Below are 24,095 nucleotides of genomic sequence, written 5' to 3' on the forward strand. Positions count from 1 at the left end.
TCCCCCCACCAAAAAAATATATATATTACCCATCAACAACAACAACAAAACATATGCCCTGCTCATTTTTTTTTTTTTGCTAAGGCAAAAAAAAAAAAAGCCTGTAAATAAAAGAATTTGAGAACAAAAATAACCAAAAGTTTTTGGGTTTTTTGTTTTTGCTTTTTGGGTCACACCTGGCGATGCACAGGCTTACTCCTGGCTTTGCACTCAGGAATTACTCCTGGCAGTGCTCATGGGACCATATGGGATGCTGGGAATTGAACCCTGATTAGCCACATGCAAGGCAAACGCCCTTCCCGCTGTACTATCGCTCCAGCCCCCCAAAAGTTTTAAGTAGGATTCTATTTTAGTTTCTCCTAACAAGTGTAAATGTTTGCTCCATCTGAAATCCTTAATCATAAAATCTAAGACTATCCTTAATATCTATTCATGTCTCCAAAACAATTAAATTTAAAATACTTTTGTATGAAGCCAGAGAGATAGTACAGTGGGTAAGGCATTTGCTTTGCATGCAGCCAACCCAGGTTCGATCCCCAGCATGCCATAAGGTTCCAAGTCTTGTCAGAGGTGAATGCAGAGTCATGAGCACCACCAGTAAGGCCTCAGCACTACCAGTTGTGATTTCCCCCCCCCAACTACCCTCATCCCCTCAAAAAAAGAAAACAATGAGCCTTAGGGCTAGAATGATAGTACAGTGGGTAAGGCATACTATCTTTGGGTTGGAAAGAGTACAGCGGGTAGGGCATTTGCCTTGCATGTGGCTGACCCCGGTTCCATTTTTCTTATCACCTAAGGCAATCCCTCAGTATAGAGCCAGAAGTAAGCCCTGAGTACTGCTGGGTATGGCTTAAAAACAAACAAAAAATACTGTTGTATACAATAAGTAGATTTAAAAGTTTATCTTAGCGGTTGAAAAGAATATATAGCAAGTAAGTCACTTGCCTAGCATGTAACCAACCTGAGCTCTATGCCTGTGAGCAGACATATTTTTAGTATTCTGAAATTTAGGGCTATTTTTTATATTCTGATTTTCTGACCATAGAGCCAGCAGTAAACCATGGGTACAACCAGGTGTGGTCAAATAAACAAAAAATAAAGTGCTACTATATCTTAATGGAAATATTCTTTTCTCTCTTTTTTCAATTGAATCACCATGAGCAACACAAAGCTTTTGTGTTTGAATTTTAGTCATACAATGATCACATACCTATCCCTACACCAGTGTACATTTTCCACCATCAATGTTCCCAGTATCCCTCCCCCGCTCTCTGCGTTCCACCTCTCTCACTGTCTCTATGGCAGACAGTTTCCCTCTTACTCTCTCTCTACTTATGGACATTATGGTTTGCAATACAATGGGAATATTCTTCACGGACGCTTCAATGACTTAATAAATCATAATTGGAAGCTGAAAAGCAACAGAAAAACAGACTAACATTCTGGTGCCAAAGAAATAGTACAGTGGGTAAGGGATTAGCTTTGTACCCAGTCAACCTGGGTTTGATGTCCAACATCCTATATGATCCCTTGAACACTGCTAGGAGTGACTCTTGAGTACAAAGCCAGAAGTAACCCCTGAGTATCACTGGTGTGGTACACAGAGAAAACAGAAAGAACAAACAAAAAGACTAATACTCTTTTTACACTGAGATAATTGTTTTTCCCCAAAGAATGCTGTAAAAAGAAATACTAAGTGGAGAGATGTCTCCAAACCCCATGAGAAGCTGAGTTCATCTGGGGCACCTGAGTGGGATAGGTGAGCCCAGGACCCGCCCCAACAGCTGAAAACCTCCAGAACCCAGTCACCGCAATGTTCACGGCGAATCTCCAGACACACAGGAAAATGATTCTGCTGCAAAACCAAGGTATGCACATTTTGTGACTGAAATCTTCAGGTTCTCACAGAGTCGGGAATAGGTGACCTCCCCCCATATCCCTGTTTTCCCAGGAGCTTGGCAGTCATGTCCATGAGTTGCCTCTGGCACCATAAAAGCTCATTAATGGAGGCCATGATCCAGAGACTCACAAATAAATCTTGGAAGAGAGCAACAAGCTGCAGAGATGTCTCCACACCCTACAGTCATCCAATTAAAAATTCAACTCCAACTTACACCCAAGAATAGTAGAGGTGAATACCAGAAGAACTGCTCCATGGCTTGGAAGCCCTGGGGGAAAAGGCAGCTCAGACAGAGAAAGGACCACCAAGTATGGGTGCTTGAAGGACCTACCCGAGATGGGAGATGCATGCTAAAAATAGACTGTAGACCAAATGACGGCCACTCAATACCACAACACCCATAAGGAGAGAGAGAGAGCAACAGGGAATGTCCTGCCACAGAGGTGGGGTGGGGCGTGGGGGATGGGGTGGTGGTGGTGGGAGGGATACTGGGATCACTGGTGTTAGAGAATGGGCACTGGTGAAGGGATGGGTACTCGATCACTGTATGACTGAAATGTAAGCACGAAAGTTTGTAAGTCTGCAACTGTACCTCACAGTGATTCATTTAAAAAAAATAATTAATAAAATAAAATAAATTCCAACTCCAGCTCAATCACCTTATTTTAAAGTTTTAGAATAGCTGAAGTGACATTTCATACTCTATGCCACTGATGTGCCAAGAGCAGCATACCACATTTGATGGGGTGTAAAGTAGAAGGCAAATGATCTTTATCAAATATATATATACATATATTTTAAAATTATATACATATATTTTTAGTACACAAGGCTCAACCTATATCATGATGTTAGTAATCTCTTATAAAAGGGCTTAATGGCTCCAAGGCAAGATACAACAATTTTCACAAACTTTCCTCTATGGAAACCTCTTTCTATCATTTTTAGGGGATAATTCATAGCAAGCAATACAAAATAAATTACTTAGGATCTGGCTTTGGGGCAGGCTTGGGTGGTAGTGGGAAAATTCGAATGAAGGTGGTGGGAAGGTATAATGGTAGTGGAATTAGTGTTGGAATAATTGAATGTAATAAATTATTGTGAACAACATATAAAAATAAAACTTTAAAAAAATGAAAAAGAAACAATGAAAAAAAGAAATATTAAATAAGTACCTAAGAATAAACTTAAAAGTAATACCTGCTCAGTGAAAATCTCCTGTGTGAAAATAGTCTTCATCCTGCTCAAGGAACTTGGCTTAATCACAATCTAAAACAACAAAAAGCATGTATGTGGCCTTTGGTTTAATCAATGGTTACAAGAAAAATGAAACTACCAAAAATAATTCCAACTGCACAAGAAACATATAAAATACAATTGTCTCTGGTGAATTATATAAAATTAATGTTTAAATAGTATTCAATGCCAAAACGATTTCTCAAACCGAAACTTTAAAGTGTTTTTTTTTGGGGGGGGGAGGGTGTACTTGGGCCACAGCAGTGGTGCTCAGGACGTACTCCTAGATCTGTAATCAGGGATCATGCCTGGTAGTGCTCAGGGGATCATATGAGGTATTGGGGGAAAATGAGGTCTGCTGTAAACAAGGCAAGCACCTCAACCCCTTATCATACTGGCCCTAAAATGTGTTTTTCTTCAGAAACTGAGCCAAAGTAGAAAAGTACATATTAGGGCTGGAGCAATAGCATAGAGGGTAGGGCGTTTGCCTTGCACGCGGCCGACCCGAGTTTGATTCCCAGCATCCCATATGGTCCCCTGAGCACCACCAGGGGTAATTCCTGAGTGCATGAGCCAGGAGTAACCTTGTGTGTGTGACCCAAAAACTAAAAAAACAAAACAAAACAAAAAAAGAAAAGTACATAATAGGAGGCTGGAGAAACAGTACAGCAGGGAAGGTGTTTGCCTTGCATGCGGCTGATCCAGGTTCAATCCCTGACATTCCATATGGTCCGCCAAGTGCCACTAGGAGTTATTCCTAAATGCAGAGCCAGAAGTAGACCCTGGGCATTGTTGTGTGTGGCCCCAAAGCCAAAAAAATAGCACTTACTAGTAACTTTAATTTCAAGATTCGGTAGAAATCTATTAAGTAAATGGAGGCGATACATAAACAAGTATCTATATATACAAAGAAGTCTTTCACACTGAGGCTGGAACGATAGTACAGTGGGTAGGGCATTCGCCTTGCTTGCAGCCGACTGGGGTTCAATTCCCAGCATCCCATATAGTCCCCTGAGCACCACCAGGAGTAATTCCTGAGTGCAAAGCCAGGAGTAACCTCTGTGCATGACCAGGTATGACCCAAAAAGAAAAAAATCTTTTACATCTAACATCTTACCCCAGATGAATATTAAAAAAATTAGTTTTAAAGCATGAACAAACACAAATATAAGTAACCATTTCTATAAATCTAGGGAAAAACAAGAAAATTTCTAAGCAAAACAGCAAAATATAAGTCATAAAAAACAAAAATTACAAGAGCAGGGGGAAAAAATGAAAGGGTACATATTGTAGTTTATACAAAAACATTAGAGGTTGGGATCAGAGAGACAGTATGGGGTTAAGGTACATGCCAAGCATGAGGCCAACTCAATTTGATACCCCAGAGCACCTGATTCACCAAGCACTGCCAGGAGCAATCCCCAAGCACAGTCAGAAGCAGCCCCAGAGTACCACCAGGTATGGTCCAGAAACTCAAACAAATAAATTAATAATAATAATAATAATAATAATAACAATAATAATAATAAACAAGCAAAAATTAATTATTATTATTATTATTTTTATTTTAGGCCATACCCGGCTATGCTCAGGGGTTGGTCCTGGATCTGGACTCAGAAATTGCTCGGGGAACCATATGGGATGCCAGGGATCAAACCCAGGTAGGCCGTATGCAAGGCAAACACCCTACCCGCAGTACTATTGTTCCGGCCTTGTGAAAAAAAATTGAAAATATTAAAGATTGTAAGATATCACTGGTCAGCTTTTCAAGAAAAAAAGAAAAAAAGGAAACCCACTGCCTTAATGTTATATAGGAATAATATAAGCTAATTCAAATTTAGAACTGGGAAAATGAGTCTTGAGATCAAGAACATGGGATACAATAAGGCATAGTGGCAAATCTTTCATACATAATAGAAGAACTCTCTGAATTAGTGAAAGGAAAAATAAGTAAAAACTCTTTAGTGCAACTGGGACATTGGTAAGTTTTTCACAAAAGAAATAAACAAGAGAGGCCAGAGCAATAGCACAGCAGATAAGGTGCTTGCCTTGCACATGACTAACCCGAATTTGATCTCCATGCAGTCCCCTGATACCTGCCAGGAGTGATCCCCGAGCAAAGAACCAGGAATAATTACTGAGTGCAGAGTCTAGAGCCAGGAGTTATCCCTGAGCATTGTTGGGTTTGGCCCAAAAGGCAATTAAATAAATAAAAAGTATAGAGATGTCCCTGTGTATTTCAAATATTTATTTCAATATTATTCAAATTGAAATAGCAAATAAAGTCATAACTAGTCCATATGATGGACTATTAACAATTAAAAATATCTTGTTTTTAATATTTACTGATATAAGGAAATGTTCAAGATTGCCAAGTTTTTTATTTTAGTTTAGTTCAAAAGTATAAAATATCAGGGGCTGGAGTGATACCACAGCGGGTAGGGCGTTTGCCTTGCACGCGGTCAACCCAGGTTCAATTCCCAGCATCCCATATGGTCCCCTGAGCACCACCAGGGGTAATTTCTGAGTGCAGAGCCAGGAGTAACCCCTGTGCATCACTGGGTGTGACCCAAAAAGCAAAAAAAAAAAATAAAGTATAAAATATGAATATCAATTTGAAGAAAGAACAGAAATATATGTATTTAACTTTAGAGTATATTTTTCCACACCTCAACTTGTGGTGTATAATTCCTTACTTTTACTTCATGAATTTTTCTGTTCTCTCTAGAGAAGCCTGCATTATCTTGAGTAATTTTCTTTGCTCTCACTTTCGATGAAGTTTATTTATTTCAAAAAATGAAAGAACAGGGGCTGGAGCAATAGTACAGCGGGTAGGGTGTTTGCCTTGCACTCGGCTGACCTGGGTTTGATTCCCAGCATCCCATATGGTCCCCTGAGCACCGCCAGGTGTAATTCCTGAGTGCAGAGCCAGGAGTAACCCCTGTGCATAGCCGGGTGTGACCCAAAAAGCAAAAAAAAAATGAAAGGACATAAATTAGATTGTTGGAGGGGCCAGAAAATAATACAGCAGGTTAGCTGGAAACTGACACAGGTTCCATCCCCGGCGCCCCATACTGGTGCCCTGAGCACTGCCAGGAGTGATTCCTCAGCACAGAGCCAGAAGTAAGCCCTAAGCATTCTTGGGTATGACACAAAAAACTAAAAAAGTCAATTAACAGTTAAATAATTGATAACGCTGAACAAAATAATTTTCCTTTCTTTTATGCTTTCTAAGCATTCTACACTGACCATCTATTATTCCTGTAAATAAATGTTTTCAAAACAAAGTTTGGGGGGTGTAGGAAATACCACAAGGGTTAAGGCAAAAGCTAGGCATGCACCCAATCCAGATTTGACCCCCAGCACATAATGGACTCCTGTCCAACAGAAGGTAGAGGCCGGGAAGCCCCCAAGCACCATATCATATGGTCTTGGGGAGACTGGAGATCTGCCAGAGTGGCCCAAGTAATCTCTGATACCACAAGGTCTGAGCAGCAGTGCATGAATCTCTAGCCAATTGACCACTGGGAATGACCCTCTATGTCCACTGACCACTGCTTGGGAGGCCCCCTACAACTTTTGTTTTCTAATGTTTGATAACATTTCAAGCTATTAAAATAAAATTACTTCACAACCTAGTTACTTTACATTGCAAAATGCCCAGCTGAAAATTTCATTGAAAAAATAAAATAAAATTACCTTCATCCCCAAAGTAGAACAGACCAAGTCAATGATAGCACTAAGTTGGTTGCTATGAAAGTACATAGCAACCAATAATAACATCTCCCCAAAAGAAGCAGAGACACCAGAAGTACTGTTGAAACAGAAAAGAAAATGTAAATTTTCAAAGACATAATATGAAAAACTTACTCAGCTAACTGAAGCAAGTGAAGTCATCTTACCTTTCAAAATAAGCTTCTTCTTTTATCATCCAACTTAGCCACACTACCATTAGCTGCTCCTGCTCAGGTGTACTACAGAAAGCATGCCAGAACATCAATGTTTTAATCAAATATACCAGTCTAAGTACACATTTTGTAATTATTCTCGGTAGAAATTACTTTAATCCTCCCTATTTTGAAATATCAATTCAAACAAATTGCTTGTTAAGCTGTCCATTAATCGTCCTGAGATACGGAGTTTTGAAGACCAAGAATGAGGACCTACTGAGAGAGAGCACTCAGAGGGCTGGGCACGTACTTTACATGCGGGAGGCACGAGTTCAGGGTGCCAGCATCACAGTGTCCCCTGTGGACCACTAGGAACAAACTGAGCTAGGAGTATCCCCTGACCACCACCAAGTGTGGCCCCAAAACAAAAACAAATGAAGAGCACCGCTTTTCCTCCTTTATAAATAGTCCAACTCTTCTCAAATTCTTATTTACCATAACTGCAAACTGAAAACAACATCCAAGGAATGCCTGTGGGATGTTAAAAGAATGTATTAGGGGAGCTGGACAGACAGTACAGTCGGTAAGGTACCTGCTTTGCACTGGCCAACCCAGGTCCTGTCTGAGCACTCCATATGGTCCCCAGAGCCCTGCCAGGAGTGATCGCTAAGCAAGGCCAGGTTTAGTCCAATATTTTTTAAAAAAATTTAATTTTTTTAAAAGCACTTATTGAGCATAAATAACTCAACTAAAAGGGCTAGAGCATACTTTGCATTTGAGAGGCCTAGTTCTACCCCCAGCAACACAAAATACCAAGTACCACCAGGAATAACAACTGAGTGCTGATATGAGATGTAACCCAACAAACAAAAAATAAACAAATCCTATTACTACTTCATAATTCTAACATATAAGAAAATGTCTGAAAATTATATGAATGGCCATAGGAAAAAATTGTTTTTCTTATAGAAAAAAAATCTAGTATTAAAACTTATATTACCCAAAGGTCACAAACATGGGCCAGAGAGATAGTACAAGGGGATAGAGGTTTGCCTTGCACAGTGCTGACCAAGGTTCAATTCCTGGCACCACTAGGTCCCCAAGCACCACCACGAGTGATGCCAAGCACAGAGCCAAGAGCAGTCCCTGAGCAATGCTGGGTATGGTCTAACCCCCCTCCCCGCCTCTCCCCACCAAAGTCACAAACAGTACTAAGACAATAACAAGTCTGTTCATCTTTACTTAAAAAAAAAAAAAAAAAAGCCAAACAAACAAACAAAAAAATCACTGTATCACTGTCATCCCACTGTTCATCAATTTACTCAAGCGGGCGACAGTAACATCTCCATTCATGCCTGTTCTGATATTTTAGCAGCCTCTCCTTACTCGTTTTTCCCAACGATTGGAGGCTCTTTTCAGGGTCAGGGGAATGAGACCTGTTACTGTTACTGTATTTGGCATATTGAATATGTCAAGGGGAGCTTGCCAGGCTTTACCGTGCAGACGAAATACACTCGGTAGCTTGCCGGGCTCTCTGAGAGGGGTGTATATATATATATATATATATATATATATATATATATATATATATATATATATATACACACATATATATGTATACACACACACACACACACACACACACATATATATATATATATATGTATTTCCCTCTATGATTTTATAGAAAATGGGCAGGGAGTGTTCGCAGCCATTAAGTCCAGGAATATGTTCACTCATGCATGAGGCTCAGTCTCTGCGTGTGGAAAGTGGCTGGAGCATGGCAGCGGTTGGGTAATGGAGGTCAGCTGCTGGGGCTGGGTCCCTTGGGGCAGGGAGGGCTCTCATCCACCCGCCTCTGGGGCACCCCTGGTGCAGAGTCCAGTGGCATGGTTATGGGAGCCTCATTTTATACTCCCTTCCGGGAGAAGCAGCCGTGAGTACTGGAGGGTGACTGATGAGGAGATTATCTGGCACCAGCAGGAGGAACTTCGTGATAAAAAAACGAAAAGGTTATAAAAATATAGCAACAGGGTTGAAGAGTAGTACAGCAGGTAAGGTGCTCCTCAATGCCAAGCCAGGAGTAACCCTGAGCATGGGTATGACCCAAGAAATAAAGAAAAAAATTAGCAACAATGACTTTCTTGAGAAGCAAGGGCCCCTAGCTAGCAGTAAGGTACCCAGGGGACCACGCAGCACTAGGAACTGAATCCAGACTTTTGTTTCTGTAGTGCCAGGCATTGAGCCCTGGTCTGATGCATGCAAGACATACATTTTGCCACCAAGCCACTGACTGGCCCAGTCACAAAAATGATTTATGGATCAGACCTGGGCGTGCTAGAGAAAATTCCTGGCAAAGTACTTGGAGGGTCATTCCCAGTAGTACAAAGAATCATGGAGTGACAGATATCAAACACAGGCCTTCCATATGCAAAGAATTCACTAAAGTCCCTGGTGTGATCTCCCCAGTTCCAAAAATAACTTTTGTAGGGGATTTCCAAACACTATATTAGTAAGGTACAAGTCAATTTTGACTTAAAATTAATCTCATTCATAATGACAATTACTTCTTATTACTTATCTATTATTTATTAATTCAAAATTCCTTAATTATCCTGCATAGAAACATAAATGGGTAAGACACAGATCAACTGGAAGGCCTGGTACCCATCAACAAGAAAATTAAACAAGTCATTCTCATCCATAGCCATACTAAATCATTACATCAATTTTTTTTTTTTTAAATAAAGGGGGACGAGGAGAGAGTACAGAAGATATAGCATTTGCCTTGCTCACAGCTGACCCAGGTTCAATCCGCGACATCCCATAAAGTTTGCCAAATCCACCAAGTGTGACACCTGAGCGCAGAGCCAGGTATTGGCCCCGAGCACTGCCAAGAATGAATGAACATGGCTCAATCGTCTACACCACACCAAGCATCATCAGGAATACCCCTGAGCATTGTCTGGCCCAAACCCACCCCGGCAAAAAAAATATTTAGGAAAAAGAAATAGAGCAATTCATATAAAAAGATACCTGACAAGTGTGGAAAAGGCCAGAAGCATACAAAAGGAAAGCGAGACAAAGCGAACCCCTGCGGGTGTAGCAGGGGGGCGGCTCGTCATCAGCTGCAGTAACTGCTCAGCTTCTTCTTCAGTCGGTCTAGAAAAGAAATGTATATTTAGTGCTTTTATTTTTTAGTGAAAACGAAAATGGAAGAAGAAAATGGAGTTCCAACAGTCTAGCTCCTCAGGTACAAATGATAAACTTTATAATAGCTCATTATGTACAAAATCTCCAAGTTTTGTAAGTTGTGTAAAGCAAAACTGTTGCGCTTACAACAGACATTTTCCCTCAAATACAAGTATGGGTATTTCTAACTTTACCTGGTAGTAACTATAAAAATAATCATGCAGGGACCAGAAAGATAGTGCAACCATTACAGCACTTGCCTTGTATACAGACGACCCAGCTTTGATCCCCAGCAGTGCATACGGTCCTCCGAGCCCTCTAGGAGGGATCCTGAGGACAGAGCCAGGTATAAGCCCTGGGCATAGTTGGGTGTGGCCCCAAAATAGGGGAAGGGGGTAAATGCAGGGGTTTTAGAGATAGTACAGGGGAGCTGACCTTGCATATGGCTGACCCCAATTCAATCTTGACCTCTGCCATAAATGACTGCTGAGTGCAAAACCAGGAATGGAGGGAAAAAAAAAAAACCTCATATATATAAATATATATATATATATATACATATATACATATGGAGGGAAAAAAACCCTCATATATATATATACATATATATATATATATATATATACACCACAAAGAGTGATCTCTGAGCCAGAGATCTTTGTACCACATGAGTACCATCAAGTATAGCCCAAACACAAAACAAAATAACAAAGTAAATAAATTCAATAAAATAAATTCAAAACAAAGTAAACAAATTCAAAAAAACATTAAAATCAGTTATAATACACAGGGAAATAAAAACTACAAAACTTATGTTTAAAGCATGTAACTGACAACATTAGAAAATGTGGGAATTGAGCTGGAAACATAGTACAGTGGGCAGGGTGCTTGCCTTGCATGTAGTTGACCCAGATTTGATCCCCCATATCCCACATGGTCTCCTAGTTACACTCAGGGAGCACTGACTGAGCACCACTAGTGTGGCCAAAGACAAAAACAAAAACAAACAAGAACAAAAAATATATTGAGAATTATGTTTTCATTACAATTAAATTTTAAAATTTTATAATTTAAAACATTCTAAAATGTTTTCACTATAGAAAATATATCAATCAGTCTGAACAGCCCTTGCCTTCACATACTAACTTACAATACACTGAGCATCTTCTCCACGCCTACTGACTGTCATATTCCCTTAGTGAGTGTGGGTCACATTATGACATTTTATCCTTTCCAACTTCAGTCACAAAAGATCTTCAGAGTTCCTTGAATGCTAAGATTTTTGCCAGCACCAGAGAGATAACACAGAGGGTAGGGTGCTTGTCTTGCATGCAGCCGACCCAAGGTCAAACCCCAGCACCTGATAAAAGTCTCCTGAGCCTCACCAGGAGTGATCCTTGGAACCATCAGGTGTGCACTCCCAAATTTTTTTTGTATATCACCATCACTTACTCTTGGACTTCTTCATGCTTTTTATCACAATGATTTTCCTCATTCATACTGGCAAGTCATCTTCACTATGTTTATCTAGCTATGGAGGTTTTCTCAACTGGCAGCAGTGTCCACATTCTTACTACTTCTCTTTACTTGGTTTAAATGCTACATCCAGTGTTACCATCTATCTCTGCTAAATGCATCTTCACTAAACAACTCCTCCTCTTTCAATGATCCATATTTGTAAAATGTCACACAGGTTTATCACTGAGAGCTAGATAATATAACCACACAAGTTTTTGCTTGCTCACAAAATCTAGTAAGAGTTGTGCAGTGGCTAGTTACAAACACTTCAAAAGAAACAAAATGACTGACTGTGATTTTGTACACTGCATCTATTACTGAGTGATTTTCCACAAAATTTGTATCTTATACAATGATTCAGTTAATAATATCTTAACTGATAAATGATTGAGGAAGTAGTGATTTTAATTAAATTATGATAACTCTATCCATAACTGCACATGTAATAGTTAACTGGACATTATTCAAAAAGTGTAGTGACTAAATAAGAAATTTTAGGACTGGAGAGATAAAGTATGATTGGTAAGGAGCTTGCCTTGCATGTGGCTGTCCTGGGTTCCATATTTGGGATCCCACATGGTCCCCATAGCACCATTAAAAGTCATTTCTATCTGCAAAGCCAGGAGCAACTCCTGACCATCGATGGGTGTGGCCCCAAAACAAATAACAACAGAAAAATCTTGTGCTTAATAATTATATCACATCAGTTTTAAATAATTCAAGATCTCAGTTACAAAATGAAATTTATGTCAATTAGAAGGGATTTATGTCAATAAACTGCATGAGCTAGATAAAGGACTATTTAGAGATTATTTATTATAGTCAAGTCAACCTGTGGGAAGACCACAGTTTTTTTAAAAACTGTTCTGACTCCTTCTATATAAGTAATTCTATTTACAATCTAACTAAACTAGGTGGATATATCATAGCTAAGAATGTTTTGCTTTAATACTTTATTCTTTTTTTCCCCTTTTTTGGAGGTGGTTTGGGGCCACATTCGGCAGTACTCAGAGGAACACATGGGGTGCCCAGGGGAACCTGGGGCCAGCTACATGCAAAGCAAATCCTACCCACTGTACTATCACTCCAGTCCCCAAAGTTTCATTCTTGATGTAGGTCAGTCCACCAAGTCCAATGGAAAACCCAAATCCGATGACTAAAAGGACTTTGGCTCACTTTCTTGACTTTCTTGAGATTAGAAATAAAGTATTATAAAAAGGTAAAATATCAAATTAATGAATACTTAAGTCCAGCGATCCCCATCAAAGCACAGTACAGACGTAAAAGTGCACTGGCTTTCACCACATGTTCTTCTTTCAGCCCCGAATACACAGACACATTGGGTTCCATCTCCACATCAGCTTCTTCCACAATACGGGTACTTCTTACTGTGGGAAGAATGCCCATCAACTCCAGAAGAAGCTGCCTTCTCATCTGCCAAAGGACAGAACTACTGGTCTCTCTTTTTCTCTGTAAGAAATATGGACCAGAAGAAAAATGAAACACTACATTTTAAAAGGACAATGAAACAAAGTTTCCCAGCTAAACACTTGAAAAGGACCCATTTAAAGGAACCATCTTAACTGGAGAAATTATTGAGGGGTGAGGCTGTATGAAGGAATTGGGGGCCATATCAAATAATGCTCAGGGGTTACTCCTGGCAGGGAGCAATGACCATATGGGATGCAGGGATTAAATCTGGGTCAGCCACAGGCAAAGCCAGAGTTCTACTCATGGTACAATCACTCTGAACCCCTCTAGAGTATCTTTTTGAACCATCAGGCAAACTCAATACGCACTGGTTCACTGAACAGTCTACTTACCCTAATCTGAAATGGTTGTACAGGAAATAATAAATAAATGACCAATAGTTTACAGGTGGTAAAGCAGAAAGTCCTCAGATTTTGGAGATGAAAAAACTGGGGTTAAATGAAAGTTCTGGGGTAAGAGAGACAGTACAAAACTAAGGTGCTTGTCTAGCTATGGCTGTGGCCACAGCCCCAGTCTGGGGACCACATATGGTTCCCAGAAGCCTACCAGAAGCCCATGTGCCCAGACCTAGTTATGGTCCCTGAGCAACACTGGGTTGTGGCCTCAAAATAAATGTTATTGAATGATTATGTACCTTTAGGCACATCCGACTGTGAACCTCAACTGTCTTAATGACTAGAAAATAAATATTTTATTGATAATACTTCATTTGTAGAGATACTCTAAGAGTTTACAAGTCAGGGGCCGGAGCAATAGTACAAAGGGTAGAGTGCTTGCCTTGCACACAGCAGACCTGGGTCTGATCCCCAACACCCCATCCATATGTTCCCCTAAGATCTATGAGGAGTGATCCCTGAGCACAGAGCCAGAAGTAAGCTCTGAGCAACACCAGGTGTGGCACAAAGAAAGAATTTATAAGTCAGGGGCCAAGAGACAATAGTTGTTAGTGTACATAATCAAGCAAGCACCAAGAACAGATTTCCTGTACCACATGGTCTCCAGAACACAGATTAGGGTAAGTAGTTCAGTGAACCAATGCATATTAAGTTTGCTGGTAATCTCCCAAGCACCTCTGGGTGAGCCAGCTAACCCCATGAACCATAGGGCCGAAGAAACAACACATCTTACTATCACTAGCCAGTTAGCAGAGACTAGTAGTACGGCCCAGACTTCCTAAGCCTTCACTGGAAGTGTCCCCACTCCCATACACTCAAAAGAAATTTACAAGTCTGGAGTCAGGAAATAGTATAGCAGGTAGGGCTCATACTTAGCATGTGCCCAACCTGGGTTTGATTCCGGCACCACCTCTGGCTGTGGCCCTGGTCCTGGAGACCCTCAAATACTACTACATATGGCATTAAAGGTCCCCACAGCGGTGGCCAGGATATTATTAGCACTGCAGGACCTGAATAGCATTGTATCCTGGGGTCCTTGCACTGAATCACCACCTGGTTGGCCAAGAACTTATAGTGGGGTTCCCAGACCTCCCGAACACAAATTGGGAGCTCATCTACATCCAAAAAAGCTAGAAAGAATTCATGAGTCTATGGCACTCCCAGTTATTCCGCTTATGACTAAATCATCTCTAACTCTGCAGAATCTGACAGTGTCTGACTTAATATAGCAAACACTCAATATCTGCTAAATGAATAAACAAATACACATAAAAAAAAAAACAGTTCTCAACTGTAAAGGTCTAGGTAATTGTTAGGGGTCTTGAGGATCTGTTTTGTTTTATTTGGCACACCTGGTGGTGCTTAGGGGGTCACTCTAAACAGTGCTGGGGGAACATGTGGTGCTAGAGATTGATCCTGGGCCTCTCACATGAAAAGTATGCATTAAGCCCACTGAGCTCTCTCCCTAGCCCACAGACATTAGCTATTAAATTCAAAGCATTTCCAACAACAGTAAGTACTCTGCCTTTACAGTAACACCAGAATAAAATAGGAAAAAATTATTGCACACGAAGGACAAGTGCAAATACAATAAATATACCAAATGCTTAACAATGTCTGATATATAGAAGACATCTGGTAATTGCTCTTTATAAAGTTAAATGTAGGCTGGGGAGACCAAGGAGCTGAAAATGTATTCTGTATGCAGAAGTATATGAACTCTGTATGCTCATTCACCAGCATAGCATGGTCCCCTAAAGACCCCCTGACCAAGCATCACTAAGTGTGCCTCCTACAAAAATAATGTTACAGAACATAACATATATTCATTGATACATAATAAATAAAAATGTACGTATATATACACAGAGAATATTATTCAGCCTTAAAAAAAATTCTGATACAAAATATAACATAAACTTTGAAAACATAATCAAGAGCCAGAAAACAGCTTAATGAGCTGAAGGAAAGTGTAATTTGCATGCAGAAGGTCTAAGATAGACGCTTGGCAGAGTATGGTCCTCTGGCACTGCAGGAGAGCCCCCGAGCACCACTAGGTGCAGCCCAACAACCAGAAAATAAAAAAAGGAAAGGAGAAAAAAAAAAACAGTTATCCAAAGTAAAAAAAAAAGGCAGTTCTAAAGGAGAAATAATATATGAGTCCATTAACACAGAGTATCCAGAATAGGAAAATTCACACAGGCAGAAAACTGAACGAAGTTTATTGTAGTTTATCACTGTATCACTGCCATCTTGTTGCTCATCAATTTGCTCGAGCAGGCACCAGTAACGCCTCCATTGTGAGACTTGTTACTGTTTTTTGCATACTGAATATGCCACGGGGAGCTTGCCAGTCTCTGTCGTGGGGGCAAGATACTCTCAGTAGTTTGCCGGGCTCTCCGAGAGAGACAGAGGAACCAAACCCGGGTCGGCCGAGTGCAAGGCAAACGCCCTACCCGCTATGCTATCACTCCAGTCCTAAATTATATTAAGATATTATTACTGGCCTCTTTTAATACAACTTTTCATTAAAAAAAGTGCAGTTTTCCAAAATCTTCTAGTAATCTAAACATTACAGAGATCAGCAAAAAGGTAAAGTGATATCATACTTCTTACTGAAATTTTTTTTTGTTTTGGAAAATATACCTATTTCTCATAAAAAATGCTATGTTTAGGTCAGAGAGATAATACAGGAATTAAGAAGTCTGCCTTGCATGTGGCAAATGCCAGTCTGATCCCCTGAGTACCACCAGGTATGGACCAAAAAAAAAAAAATCATGTTCACATTAATAGGTCTATCAATCATTATTTTGAAATAAATAACATTTCAAAAATTTTAAGTTTTATTCTACTATGGTAAATTATCAAAGCACATACACAAAAGTTCTTTGTTATCCTGAAATTAAAATGTTTAAGAACATATACAGCAGGCAGAATTTGCCCTGCAAGCAGATGACCTGAGAGTGATCCCTGAATGCAGAGACAGAAGTAAGCTCTGAGCATACCTGGATGTGGGTGAAACAATAGTAATTTAAAAAAAAAGAAACCTGGTCCAACAACATTACTCTGAACACTTGGAAAGTCATTCTTCTACTAACTGCCAAAATATCCTCCTGATCCTTAACCTATACAGATAGTTATCCCTCACCTGCTGTCCATTGCGGATAAAAGTTCCAAACCAAGTGCGGACTTTTGCATTTGTTCCAAGAAGTAAACCACTAACAAAACAAACCAAGTCACTCACTCCATCTTCACAAGTTTCATTTTTTGTATGATCCAATGTCAAAGCTACTCCAAGGCCTGGCAAGTGACATTCTTCCACCTACCACAACAAAGAAAACAGATTAAACTGAATAGTGTATGGGAAAGGGCCAAGATGCTTTAAAATCTAAAGCATCAGAATTTAGAAGAAATATGGAAAAAAATAACATAAAATATAAAAACCCAGAAACAGCTAGAGGTAGTACAGAGGTTAAGCCATATGTCTTGCAGACAGCAGATCCCAGTTCCAAAATTCGCAATCTCTGCCACAGTCTACAAACATCTTGAGAAAAGTTTCTGTTCCTAATAAAAAGGTCATGATCTCACAAAATAATAAGGTCTCTTACCACCATGCCTCGGACTTTGAGGGCCTGAGAAGGATTCATTTTACATAAGAAACGTAAGGCATCTGTCCTGCGCCTCCCTCCAAGACTTTCTTCATCTTGTCGTTCTCCATTTTTTATCAGGCCCCTACAAACTAAATATTTAAGAACCTGTCACTTGAAGCTTTGTAAGAAAGATATTTAAAACCAATATGAACCTTAAGAATCACTTACAGACAAGAAACTGCATAAAGTAAAGCTCACAGACACCCAAATAGCTGCCACCATGCCTCCAGCTGGACTCCACCACCCCATGACTCAACTCCACAGAGATGCTAACCTGCTGAAAAATTCAGGTACACTGGAGTTTTTTGGCTGAAAACTCCAGGGCTTCTCAGAAACTCCCCAAACCCCCAACAGCAGTCATACCCACACCCCAGTGCCACTACAATGTAAGGTCTCTACCAGCCTTGTTCCAGAGACTCATAAATAAACCTTAGAAGAGATAAACTAGCAAAAATTTCTTGGATACCCAGTCCCAGCAGTGACCTCCAGAGTGATCTCTGGGGATGGCAGGACCGATTTCTGCCCTATTAAAGCCCAGGCAGTCTGTATGCTCTGGCCGAACTGCTCAGTTAAATACTCTGGATTTTCTGGAACACACAATCACATTCCCAGTCTTACAACATCTCCAAACTCTACACTGCTAATATCAAAGTAGGAGTATACCAGATTGGATGGGAATTAACACAGAAGCCAACTAATCTCAATTAACAAAAAATATTAACACAAAAGGCTTAACTTTCAAAAACAGCTTAGTAAACCCTCAGACAAAGACCTAATGTCCCCATGGTAAGACAGAACAATATCCACAATTTTTTTTTAACTGAAATATTTTTTGATCATTCCTTTAGCCACTTGTGATAACAAACAATAGAAAATAAATGATTATGCTACTAGGGCAGGCTTGAGGGGTGGTTCTCTGAGAATTACAAAGAGCCAGGAATAGCCCCTGGCACTGAAAAGTAAGACTCAACCTCTCTCTCCCAAATACAAAACTAACCAAGAAAGTAGAGTTGGGGGTATATATATCGGGTAGGGCACATGACCCTTGGTTAGAGCTGCATTAAGAAAAAAAAAGGGGGGGAGCGGAGGGAGGAAGTAGAAAAATAGTACAGGGATTAGGGTTCTTGACTTTCACACTGCCAACTCATGATGTGATGTCTAGCACCAACCATTATTCCAAGCAGTATGAAGGGCTTACTCCTGGCTTTCCATTCAAAATAATTCCTGGTAGTGCTTGGAGTACAGATACAGTGTAAGAATCTAACCCAGTGGGGCTGGTGAGGTAATATAGATGGTAGGTCATTTGTCTTGCCAGGTCTGATCCCCAGCAAACCATGTGGTTTCCCCCAATTATACGAGGAGTAATTCCTGAGTACAGAGCTAGAAGTTAACCCTGAGTATCACCAGGTATGACCCCAAACAAAACAAAACAAAAAAAGAATCAAACTTGGATTGGCTACAAGAAAGGCAATGTCCTTATTTGCTATATAATTAAAGAGACAGAAAAACATCTGAAAGACTACCATAAATTCTTTGGGGGGAGGGAAGTGTTTGAGGACCACACCCAGTAGGGTGTGGGTTTTATTCATTGTTCAGGATTTACTCCCAGCTCTGCACTCAATAATTACTCCTAGTAGTGTTTGGGGGACCATATAGGATGCTGGAGACCAAACCAAGTAGGCTGTGTGCAAGGCAAACATCCACTCTACCCACAGTACCATTGCTCTGGCACAGACTATCATAATTTAAAGACACATACTACAAACCCTATACTAAATTTGAACAAATAAAAGTCAAGGGAAAAATGAAGGCAAAAGTATATCTAATTAGAAAACAACAGAAGGCCAGAAGACAGCTCCATAGATTGAGTACAATACTTTACATGCAGGAGGCATGGCTTCTCTCCAGCACTACAAAATTCCCAGAGCACCATGAGAGTGACTCCAAGCAGAGGTAGAAGTAGCCCCAGATGTAGCCCAGTAAGACCCAAAAAAAGCAAAGAAAGCCATAGAGATAAAATGGATCCTACAAAAGTTTCAATACAGGGTCTGGAGATAGTACAGCAAGTAGTGCATGTGCCTTGTAAAGGGGCAACTGGATTTGATCGTCAGCACCATATATGGTCCTACCAAGGGTGATCTCTGAGTACACAACAGAAATAAGCTCTGAGCAGTATCAGGCGTGCCCCCACAAAAAATATATAAATAAAAATTTGAAAATTAAAAGGTAAGTAACTTGCCCTGCATGTGCCTGACCCAAGTTTGATCTCTGGCACTCACAAATGGTCTCCTGAGAACAAACCAAAAGTGATCCCTTAGTGCAGAGCCAAAAATAAGCCCTGACCGCTTATGCGGCCGCGTGCCCTTTCCTGATATACAAATATCAGGAAATATATATGCTCTGGAATGGCTCTGCCACTCCTGAGCATCCATTATCCCAGAGGCACAGAAACCAATTTCAGAATTCAGTGCTGCTGGCAGATAAACTCCTGGACTCTGAACTAAGCTACGGCCCCATGCAGCCCCGGGAGGGGAAGGGTTTCTGTCCCTCAGCCTTTTCCCCCTGCGATAGCATGGCGACCGCCACCGTTCAGAATCAGTTGGACAGAGAGGTAGGAGTTTGCAGTGATGGGATGGGATGCATGAGGAATCCTGCGATGGGATAGGCAGAACCAGCCCAAATGAGACCCCGAGCAGTCGCCCATGGACAGCTCCTCCGCTCCTGAACAGCCATGATCCCAGAGCCACAGAAACCAATCTCGGAATGCAGCAGCTGCTGGCAGAAATACCTCTGGACTTAATACCACAATTCCAAATCTGGACAGCCGCTTTGCGAACGTGCAACATCATACGCTCTTTGATACCAACAATAGAAAACATACAATCTAATGATGCCACTCCAACAGGTTTGACTGTTGGGGGAAAAACACCAAATAATGATAGTGAGTTTCCTGTCGAAAATTGAATGTAATCAAAGTCAGGAAAAAGTAAAGCGCTAATCATCTGCCACAAAGGCAGAGGGGGAGTGGGAGGAGGGTATGTTGGGGTTATTGGTGGTGGAAAATGTGCACTGGTGAAGGGATGGGTGTTTGAGTATAGTATGACTGAGACTCGATCCTAAAAGCCCGGTAACTCAATTAAAAAATGAATAAATAAGTAAATAAATAGATAAATAAGCCCTAAACAGTGCCAGTGCGACCCCCCACGGACAAAAAATTAAATGTGAAAAAATACACGTTTATATACATAATATGTGTGTGTATATACGTGTGTATATATATATATGCATGTGTGTATATATACATGTGCTGTTACATATACATGCTGAAATTAGCTGTAAGAAAGCTAATACAGGGGGCTGGAGCAATAGCACAGCAGATAGGGCGTTTGCCTTGCATGCGTCCGACACGGGTTCGATTCCCAGCATCCCATATGGTCCCCTGAGCACCGCCAGGAATAATTCCTGAGTGCAGAGCCAGGAGTAACCCCTATGCCTCTCCAGGTGTGACCCAAAAAGCAAAAATAATAATAATAATAATAAATTTAAAAATAAAATTTTTTAAAAAGAAAGCTAATACAGCTGCAGTGATATCAGATAAAGTAAACTTAAAAAGAAAGATTAGGGGGGCTGGAGCGATAGCACAGCAGGTAAGGCACTTGCCTTGCACACAGCCATCTGGGGTTTGGTCTCCAGCATCCCATATGGTCCCTGGAACCCCGCCAAAAGTGATTCCTGAATGCAGAGCCAGGAGTAACTACTGAGCATAGCTGGTGTGGCCACCCCACAAGAACACAAACAAATAAAAAAAATACTAGGGTCTGAGAGATAGTACAGAGGGTAAGATTGTACTATATCTCATTGCCAGATATGGCCCAAAAACCAGGAAAAAAAAAAAAAGACAAACCATAAAGCCTAATCTCCAATGAATACTAGTTTGAAGTAAAAGTGAAAATTTTTAATTTTCCTCAATTTTGACTCCACACTCTTCTATAAATTGACAGCAATAGGCTATACCATGAAAGTCAGCTGCTGGTAGTTTAAATTTTATTTTTCTTATACTATTCTCCAGATTTTTTAAAATTTTGTTTTTGCTCTTGTTTTGTTTTTTTATGGGTTAGGTCACCCACCCGGAGATGCTCAGGAGTTAATCCTGGCACAGCACTTAGGAATTACTCCTAGTGAAGCTTGGGTACCAGCTTCAAGGTACCAGGGATCAAACCCAGGTCAGCCACGTGTAAGGTAAGTGCCCTACCCGATCTACTATCTCTTCAGCCCCTCTCTGGGTATTTATATATCTTTCTCCTCTTCCCTCCCTCAGCAACAGGGAATATATTTTCCAATTATTTAGTATTCTTACTACGCTATTATAACCCTGATGACAAATAGCTATTAAAAAAGAAAAACACTGTTACATACTCATTGTAATTAAGTTTGTAATCTTAAAATACTTTAAAATTCTCTAAACCCAGTATTTTAATGACATCAATAACTCAAAACTAAAATCTTAAAGACTCATGAATATTTCTTTTTGATTTTTAGTATTTCTTAGTTTAAAATATAAACCTATATATGCCCAGCAAAGCTCTTCAATAACCCATTTTAAAATTCTTTTTACCTTCATTAAAACTATCAGGAACATTGGCCACCATCAGACATAAGAACCAGGCACCATTTCTAACATGGAGCAAGGCTTCTGCTACATCAACTATAGGAAGCAGAGAAGGAAGCTCTAAAAGAAAATAAAGTCAATTATTACAATGAAGAAGTGATATTTTGTTGGATTACACATAAAACATCTTTCAACATTTCACCAATGTTAATAAAAAGCAATTAAATTAAGCACATTTTTTTTCATAGCCTAGAGCTGAATTGTCTAGTAACACAGCCAGTAGTCACATGCAGCTATTTAAGCTCAAATTAAATTTAAAATAGTTCAAGGGCCTGGGATATGATCAAACGATAGAAACTCTTAATTTTTGTAATCTGCTTGTTTTGTTTTGCTTTGGGGACATACCCAGAGGTTCTCAAGACTTACTTCTGGTTCTGAGCTTAGAAATCACTCATGGTGGGGCTGTGGGACCATATGACATGCTAAGCATTGACCCCACATCGGCCACAGGCAAGGCAAGAGCCCTGTGACTCACTGAATATGGCCCAAAACACAAAAATAAAATAAAATAGTTCAGTTCCTCAGTCACTCTAGCTAAATTTCAAGTAATATGTAGACACACGTGATTACTGTTTACCATACTGGACAACACAGAAAACTATCATGGCTACAATGAATAGTTTTCTTCATGAGAATCTTGTCCTTATTTTTCCTCATATGCTCTTTAAATTTTTCATTATATGTTTCTTTAATACTGACCATACAAACCTATCACAGATTATCTGGAAATGTACAAAATAAAATGTACAATAATGTACAAATAAAAATAAAATCACCTCCAGTACCCACTAAGTGATCCTTAAACTAATACTGCTCTAGATTCAGAAGTTATATCATTTCATTTAATGAGGAAACACATTTAAAACATTATTCTGCACTCGTTATAATACCTGCTTGTAAAATACAAAGTACATCTGCAGCTTCCTCCAAATAGACTGGACTCTCAAATAGTTCAGAAGACTTAAGAAAGAATTCTCCACTGGACTCTGAAACCTTTTAGAAAAAGAAAAAATAAATTAAAAACTCTTATGATTTCAATTACTGAAACTTTCATAATTATTTCTTGAGCTTACAGACCATGTACCTTAATATGTGACTAGTATACTGCAGCAGAAAACCTTATATTCAATGATTTTTTTTAATTTAACAATAAAGAGGCTGGAGAGATAATATATCAAATAGGATACTTGCCTTGCATTAGCTGACTCAGGTCCTATCCCCCACATCACATGTGGTCCCCCAAGAATCACCAGAATTCCTGAGCTCAGAGCTAGGAGTAACCCCTGAACATCACTGGGCATGGCCCCCAAACCAAAATAATAATAATATCCATAAAAAGTAACATTAACAGTTGAATTATTACTCAGAAAATATGTATCAGAAAAATTTATTTCTATATAAACACTTGAATACAACTGAAATTAGAGATAACAAGTCAAAGAAATGAACTACTGCAAAGCAATAGTGCAGCAGGTAGTGCACTTGCCTTGCACATGGCTGACCCAGGTTTGGTCCCTAGCACACCATGCTGTCCCCCAAGCGATCCCTGAGTGTAGAACCAGGAGTAACCCCTAAGTATTGCTGAATGTGGCCTAGGAGGGGGGAAAAAAAAGGAAAGAAAAAAAAAGTTTCAACGCATTTTCCATGTGCTGGTGAGTACTGGTGAGAAACTGGAAACCTCCGATAAGAGAAAGAACAGTTCTTAAAGCCATTAAGCAAGGTATTAAGAAAAAGACGTAGAGAAAATATGTGAAAATTACAAGCAATATACAGCAGGAAGGAATGGAATTAAATTATTCTAGAGGGTCCTTCCAGGGGCCACAAAGGCACATTGTACACTACAGTAAGTACACTTAAGTGCTGGGGAAGTCACATGTTACCGATGGTCAAACCCCCAGCCCTGTACAAAGTATGGACTCCAGTGCTTGGAACTATCTCCAGAGCCCCAGAAACCATCGTTTGCAACAGAAATCTGTTAAAGGCTTGTGTAGTTCCAAAACAAAACTGATTTAAACCTTTCCACTCATATATTCTTTGGGAAAAGTCTTTTTTCCCCCCCATAATTTATAAAATTAAATTATATACTATAAATTAACTAAATCTGAAATTCTCACAGTAAATAAAATTCTAGGCATCATCTCATGTTATCTTTTC

At 39.9% G+C, this 24,095-nt stretch overlaps 1 protein-coding gene across 2 annotated transcripts in view; it reads right to left on the minus strand.

The window, feature by feature from the left end:
- The window catches only part of INTS2 (integrator complex subunit 2), a 57,796-nt gene that overhangs the window by 30,819 nt on the left and 2,882 nt on the right, over nt 1-24,095 (minus strand). For both annotated transcript variants that reach the window (XM_055132932.1, XM_055132931.1), the window contains exons 4-12: nt 22,832-22,934; nt 21,888-22,001; nt 17,231-17,361; nt 16,771-16,944; nt 12,980-13,206; nt 10,063-10,188; nt 7,039-7,110; nt 6,836-6,950; nt 3,101-3,169 (exon numbers count right to left, since the gene is read on the minus strand). In XM_055132932.1, the coding sequence (XP_054988907.1) occupies nt 3,101-3,169; nt 6,836-6,950; nt 7,039-7,110; nt 10,063-10,188; nt 12,980-13,206; nt 16,771-16,944; nt 17,231-17,361; nt 21,888-22,001; nt 22,832-22,934 (1,131 nt within the window). The remainder of the gene's footprint in view (nt 1-3,100; nt 3,170-6,835; nt 6,951-7,038; nt 7,111-10,062; nt 10,189-12,979; nt 13,207-16,770; nt 16,945-17,230; nt 17,362-21,887; nt 22,002-22,831; nt 22,935-24,095) is intronic.

The sequence above is a fragment of the Sorex araneus genome, chromosome 3, assembly GCF_027595985.1.
Source record: "Sorex araneus isolate mSorAra2 chromosome 3, mSorAra2.pri, whole genome shotgun sequence".
In the NCBI taxonomy this organism is placed as follows: domain Eukaryota; kingdom Metazoa; phylum Chordata; class Mammalia; order Eulipotyphla; family Soricidae; genus Sorex; species Sorex araneus.